The 7,573-nt window shown below is 29.8% G+C and overlaps 1 protein-coding gene across 2 annotated transcripts in view; it reads left to right on the forward strand.

Annotated features, from left to right (window-relative positions):
• The window catches only part of LOC139485686 (sodium channel and clathrin linker 1-like), a 31,239-nt gene extending 24,215 nt beyond the window's left edge, over positions 1-7,024 (forward strand). Inside the window, exons 19-23 of one of the 2 annotated variants that reach the window (XM_071270325.1) lie at positions 169-307; positions 2,714-2,809; positions 3,688-3,776; positions 4,683-4,720; positions 5,974-6,110. In XM_071270325.1, the coding sequence (XP_071126426.1) occupies positions 169-307; positions 2,714-2,809; positions 3,688-3,776; positions 4,683-4,701 (343 nt within the window). In that variant the 3' untranslated portion in view covers positions 4,702-4,720; positions 5,974-6,110. Of the gene's footprint in view, positions 1-168; positions 308-2,713; positions 2,810-3,687; positions 3,777-4,682; positions 4,721-5,973 lie in introns of both variants that reach the window. The other variant, XM_071270324.1, reaches the window with a different exon arrangement.
• Positions 7,025-7,573: the final 549 nt, after the last annotated feature.

Raw genomic sequence — 7,573 nt, forward strand, 5'->3', positions numbered from 1 at the left:
AGTTCTGTATTATATGCAACATTTAAAAAGATATCACAGAATTTCAAGTTTGCAGATTCAATAATACTGGTACATAATATTTTAAAATGTAAAGCAATTTACCATTACATTTTTACCCCATGCAGCTAAAATCAACATGGGAAATTTTTTTTTTTTTTTATATTTTAGATGGAAGGAAGAATGTCAATCAATAACAGAAAAATTTGAACAAAAAATAAAAGATGTTCGATCAGAACTTAGTCATGTGAAAAAGAGAAATGATGAACTGACATCATTACTTAGAGAAAGTCAAGAGAAAACATTAGAGGTATATCATTGAATATTTACAAACCTTCTCGCAGTTTTTTTTAATATGTGATTATTTGGCCATTATGTTGATTATTTGATAACCAGAACAAATATTTCAGGATTATTTGATAATCTAGATCTTGTTTAAAAAAATTATTAATGATTATTTTATAATTTTGGCAGAAATGTGATCATGTTAATATCAATTGGACCCCCCAGCTCCCTGGTTGAGCTATCTTTGTTTAGCACATTTCATAAAAAAAAACATAAACATTTGCAATGAAATTTTAAATATTTCAAATATCTTACATGAACCATAATAGTCCAGTCAATCTAGCATAAATTTGACCCTAACCTGAAAGTAATTGCAACAGAAGATTTTTAAGTTTTAACCTTTGGCGTTATACCCCAAATATACACAGAAAAAAGTCCCATAAAATCTTACTTGAGGAAGACTAAAAAAATCACCATTTAAAATTCCTATGGAGATTTGCATTGAAAAGGGAGATAACTCTTGCAAAAATTGCAGAAATATCAATAAAAATTGATACAAAATAATAACTTTACCACTTCTATTCATAATGTATTGATTCTTGATTTTTTAGCGGTCTTTAGAGTATAACAAACAACTCTAAAGGTGTTTTCATATCTTTTATCAAGCTATAATTTAGATATCGTAATTCATTAGTTGACCATTTATTGAATTTTTCGACATGTCAAGGTAAAGAATCTCAAATTTAATAAAAAAAATAATTAATTATGTATTCTTCTTTTTTGTGGTTTAAAGTTTCTTTAGACAAAAAAGATGCTGAAAAAATATAATATTTATAGGTTTCATAACGAGTGAGAATTAGATATCGCTTGATATCAACTCTCGTTATTTAATTTCAATAATAATAAACGAGCCTGTGAATTAGATATCGATTGATATCAACTCGAGTTATTTAATTTCAATAATAATAAACGAGCCTATGGCGAGTTTTTTATTATTGAAATTAAATAACGAGAGTTGATATCAAGCGATATCTAATTCTCACAAGTTGTTAAACCTATTTCTCTTATGGCAAAAAGTTGTATGTGCGTGGCCTATTTGTTGGGAGTTGTGTTGCTACGACCGTTTTTCTTTGCAACGCGTACTGATCTTTCTCTTATGGTTGGGGCCTGTTATCTAATTTGTAACAAGTGTATTGACACGTTTTTCTACAATAATTAACAAATAACTCACTTGTTGCGCCTTAAAATCTTCTTTTTATCAAATTTTATTACATTCTGAAGCGGCACAGAAGCCAGAAAACGCCCTGTGTTTATGTATGACACCGGAAGCATACCTATGACGTCACGTAGTGTAGGGACAAAAGAAGATAACATCTTTTCGCGGAATTTTCTTTAATGAAGATTTTACACTGAAATTGTGATTGAAATTTAATTATGAACTTGTTTTGCATTAGAATAGAGATAACTGTATTGTATTTGAAGCTTTGCGGACGTCCATCGGTAGTTTAACTGTCGCATACAGAGGGAAATTGAAATTGGAAGTTGTGCCAGTTATAATGCCCTTTGCTCCGTTACATAACCGTACACGGGTTCCTTTCTTTATTTCTTCTTCCATGATAAGATTTATATTAGATTATGCAGACGATAAAGCAGACGAAAATCACAAAAACCGGAAGTAAACAATCAGTTGTCAAGAAAAAAAGTAGTCCCGGCATGACCTTTTCCAGTGAATAATGACCTGATCAACGGCCAATGAAAATATTTGAAATTTACGAGATAAGCCAATCAAATTAACGTAATTTTGATATCACTTTTTCATATCACACTCCGTACAGTGTGATACGAAAAATATCTATTCACGTGGGAGTTAGATAACAGGCCCCAACCATAAGAGAAACAGATATAAACAATACCAAATTTTTACATTATTTTTTCAAAATGGTCACAAAGCTTCAAATTTGCAATTTCTTCAATGAAAAATGCACAAAAAATATAAAACTACCCATTAGACTTCAGTTTTGTACATTTCATGAGCAGAAGATTATATAATTTAGTTAAATACCAACTTTTAACCCCATCAAAGTATCATACTTTACATAAATTTCAAGAAAATCTACCAAAAACTGACAAAAAAAAGACTCATTTTTGCGGAGTTATCTCCATAGGAAATTAAAAATACTGATTTTAAGTTTTCCTCAAGTTAGATTTTATGGGACTTTTTTCTTTGTATATTAAGGGCATAATGCTATAGATTAAAACTAAAAAAAATTCTGTTGCAATTAGTTTGAGGTTAAATTTTAGTTTGACTGGACTATAATTGGAAACGTTATTGAATAATTATTTAATTTACAAGGAATGTCTTTTCATTTAAATTGAAAAATATCTTGTCTATTATGATTTTGCATCATTTGACTTTAAAATGTTTTAATAGGCAGAAAGAATGATAACAGATTATGCCAAAAATATAAGAAGAATGGAAGAAAGAGTCAGAGATTCAGAAAGCAGAGCATCAGAAGCTTCTAAACAGGTATATATTTGTGTGGTTTTGCAGGGACAACTTCTTTCAACATCTGCCTCATTGTTGTTACACTTTCTGCGAACATGCAACGCTGTAAAAATGGCTTTAACAAATTTTCTGCAAATGCTGATACATGATATTGTGCACTTACTATTGTAATTTTTTTTATCTGAGTAAATTATAGCTAAATTGACATGAAAAATATTTATAAGTTTTAAAACTTTTAGTTTATTAAAAGTGTGAATGAAAAGAGTTGTTGTGCATATGTCAAAGAGACAGAAACACATAACACAAGAAGATGAAATATTTATGAGTAATAGAAATTTGACCCAAAAGGATAACACTTCATATAATAAATGAGCTGCGTCGGATAGAAATCGACCTTATGCAAATGAAAATTAATACATGTATATGTTAACTTTGATGTCGGGTTGACAATTGACAAAATCTGTATGAAAGTCTGTGACTATTTGAAAATTTATTTGTTATATGAACCCTACCAAATAAGCCAAAGTTCATCTTTTATTTCACATTTTAATGTTCGAAAATCCATCAAAGGCTTTATACATGTACATGTATACGTGAACTTACATAAGGTCGATTTCTGTCCGACGCAGCTCAAATGAAACTATGTACTATGTAACTTACTATGTCAAATTTTACCGCTGAATTCATTGAGATATAATATTTATTCTCTTGAAATGGGACAAATGTGAAGATCTTTTCATTCTGAGTGCCCTATGATCTTAAGAGAGTTATCTTCTAATGTCAATTTTCCTCAAAAATGTTGGGAAAAGTATAAATCGGAAAAGAATATTGAAATTTACAACAATTTTTTTTGTAAAAGGAAAGCATTTACAACAACTAGATGCTATTTCTCTTTTCAGTTGGCCAGGCATTCTATGAGAGAAAGGAAAATGCAAAATGAAAGAAAAAGTTTATTATTAGAATTAAATACTTCAACAAGATCTGTAAGGTAATACATTAGGTAACAATAATAGAACCACTATTGGACTCAATGATTTTAGTGGTAAAGCAAGTGACCAAGGTCCTTCGTTCAATCCACTCTGGGTTTAAAGCTGATATTTGCTGAGTCTCTGCTAAGATTGCAGCATTAATGAGTTAGAACAAAGATAAAATTGAGAATGGAAATGGTGAATGTGTCAAAGAGATAAAAAAAAAAAAATACTAAAGAGCTAAAAACAGCCCAAGGCCACCAATGGGTCTTCAACTCAGCGAGAAAATCCCGCACAAAGAGGCAGGTTTCAGATGGCCCCTGAATTAAAATGTGTTCTAGTTCAGAGAAAATGTATGTCATATAGATTAATCAAACTTTAAAAAAAACACAAGTTGAGACTAACGAAGGTCAGAGTCTCCTAACTTGGGACAGACACAACAATGTGGCTTTGTTTTTTTATAAGGTCAGAATATCATTACAAATTAGGTAACATTTTTTGATAAAGACTCATCTTAAACGCTGACACACTAAAATCAGGTATTGCATTTAATCTAGTACAATGTACAAGGCAATGTCTATTCATATCTTGGTACAATATTATGATCCAGGATATGTTTGTGATATTTTTCACTGGATTCTTTTAGCCATCAATTCTGTGTTTGGAACAGTCTTGAGACAAAGAATTTTGAAAACTTGCACTTTGTTCATCGTAACACATTTCGACTCATTTTAAACTGCTCCTTTCTCTTTCTTCTAAAACAATCCCTTACATTTCTTTTTTTTTTTTCTTTGCATTTTTATCAATAAAAGAAATCAAAATCTGTAACTTGCTGTCCAAAAGATGATTTAAATTAACACAATTCATTCTTTAATCATTTGTGTCATACATATATAGTGTATCTTTATATTCATATTGTATTTTAGTGTACCAATCATGCAATAACTAATGGATTCTTCTTGAGGTACAATTATGGTGATTGATGTGTGGACATTACCTTTATTTTCCTACCTTTCAGTTATTTGAGTTTCTCTTTGTCACCTATCATATACTTGAAATGCAATCTTCATGCAATCAAAACCTTATGAAACTCTTAAGGGACTGACTTGATATCTAAATCTTCCAAGGCTTATCACTACCTTTTTGATACACAAAATAGTGCATTGATCATATAAACATTCTACACATCCTATCCATGAACATTTCCAAAAAAATATCGATGTAATATATGCTCAGATATTCAAGGCACAAAATTATGTTACATTTGTCAAGAAAATGACATAACTTTTGCCAGATGCAGGACTCTAATATCTGTTCTAAAAATATAAATGATGTCATTGTTAAAGTCATCTTTAAAAATTGGAGTTATCTGCCTTTGTCTAGAATTGCTGTTAAATCATCTACAACCAATGCAATATTTAATTTTACTTCCCACTGATAAATTACCTTCAGCGTTTTAAGCACTTTGATTTTAGGAAAGAGGAAGGATAATCAGTAAAGAAAAGAATGGATTTGATTTTATCACCTTTATATACCTTCCCTTCAGTTATTTGAGTTTCTCCATCACCATTCAAATACTTCCACTCATTATTTTATGAAAGAGGTATGATAATGGCTAAAGAAAAGAATTGTTTAGATTTTATTTTTTCCTTGTTAAAAAAAATGCCATTATCCTATCTTGAATTTTGTTATATTATGACAGCATGAACGTATCAAAGTTTCAAAACATACTCAACACTGGCCATTGTTATCCTTTCACACTCCTGAAGAACCAGTTATCAGAGTGTGAAAAATTTTAAATCTGTGAAAAAAGTAATTATCACATGTATTATTTTATCTATTTGGTAAAAATGCTACTATACACTTGACATGCAATGGCTTACGACTTGTAAACCTGCTTTTAGTAATCATACATGATAACCATATTTAAAAACCTATTATCAATCAAATATATACTGTAAATAACTTTAAGAGTCAACCTTTTACAAAACAGCATTTTCATTATTTCTTAATAATGTACAGCTTTGATAAATATATTAATTGTTTATAGACAGGTAAGGTATGATACTGACTTATTTGTGCACAATGCATTTTTCCAAGTTAACCATGATATTCTGAAAAGTGAAATTTCAAAGGTTATGAATGCAAAATAAAATAATAGAATCTTGTCTTATGTTAATAATAAAAGTAATACCATATTTTAATTCCATCTTTCAGAAATAATGATCTGTTGGTAGGCGGATTATCGTCAAGTCCAAAATCAAAGCTTCAAGACACATCATACTTAAACGGCAGCCTAAACAAAGACGATCCATTATCAGACAGATGATATTAACACAATATTTGTATTCAATGCAATGTTAAAACTCAGGAAAAATTCATATCAAAGTTTTGGAATGAGTTCCATGGTATTTCCATATATCTGTGATAAATGCAATAGTGCATGCTGGAAGCTTGTATGAGGAATCAAAGAAGATTTCTGGTAAAAACTGATCGAGATGTATTTTATTATAGTCATCAATTATATTTGAAAAAGATTAATTGATTGGTTAGGACTAATATGTGTATACTCAATGAAAGCTTGTATAAATTTACAACATTATATTTGAGCAATAGTTTAATTTTAGAGTAGATAATACTTCAAACCAAATAACAGCTAAAGTTGAATAATAATACTCATAGCATCTGTTAGTGTGATATACTTTCCTGGCTGGAATGGGCCGGCACTATCATTTGGTTTTCAGTAATTGATCTTCTGAATCAAAACAGTTTTTAAAGGTTGAGTTCATAACTTGAGTGTTAACCACACACTTATTGCTAACAGTCATATTTGGGTTAAACGATTTAACTAAAAATATGTAAAAGTTAATATAAAACATTCTTGTTGTTGATGGTATTACATTTCGTAAAGTTTTTACTGCCAAATTTCATGGATTCAGTTGTTTTGTGGTTTTGGTAACTGTCTTCTATACCCATGCTTTAAAAAAGTGGGGGTATACTGATATACCCCTGTCTGTCTGTCTGTCCCTCTTTTATGTCTAGATTTAAATTTGATCAGTTCTTCAAAATGTTAAGCCAAATTGCTGAAAGTTCATTCAAATTCATGATAACTATGAAATAAATGCAATACCACACAACAAATAAAACTAGCCAATCTAGTAGTGCTATATTGATTTATTTTAAATATCCTTCATTATGAAAAAAATGTATTTTTTATTTTTGTAATGTTATTGTTTACAAATATATTTAAATATAAATATTCAAACTACTTGTCTATTATTATTCATTATGCCAATGTTGTCTTTTATAACAGTTGAAAATGAATGTAGAAACCAAGGTACATTTAAAACTCATAAGTTGAAAGAAAAACAGACAATGCCTTAACTAAACCACAAACAAATTCAAAGAATACTTCATAGAAAACTGTCCCACAAAAACCTGGAGATGAACTAAGATGCTTAAGATGTGGCATCTTTTGTGTTTAAGGTGGTACCTAACACTACAGGGAAATAACTCTGTAAAGTCAGCTAAACGTTTTAATTACGTTGTGTTGTAAAAGGTGTCAGACCACCAATTAAAAATCCCTATCTGTTCAACCAAATTTTGCAATTTTCACAGCTTTCTAAATATTTTACCTTAAGTTTAACTTCAAGGAAACCAGGTATATCCTGAATTGTACATGTATCACCTTCCTACATGCCAATTTTCAACCAATGTTTAAAGTCTTGTAACAAATTTCTGATTTTGAAAAGACAGGTACTACCAAAATAACTCCCGGTTTTCTGGAAATCTTAAATTAGTGTACTATGTAGCGCAT

The sequence above is a fragment of the Mytilus edulis genome, chromosome 8 (genome assembly GCF_963676685.1).
Source record: "Mytilus edulis chromosome 8, xbMytEdul2.2, whole genome shotgun sequence".
Lineage (NCBI taxonomy): Eukaryota > Metazoa > Mollusca > Bivalvia > Mytilida > Mytilidae > Mytilus > Mytilus edulis.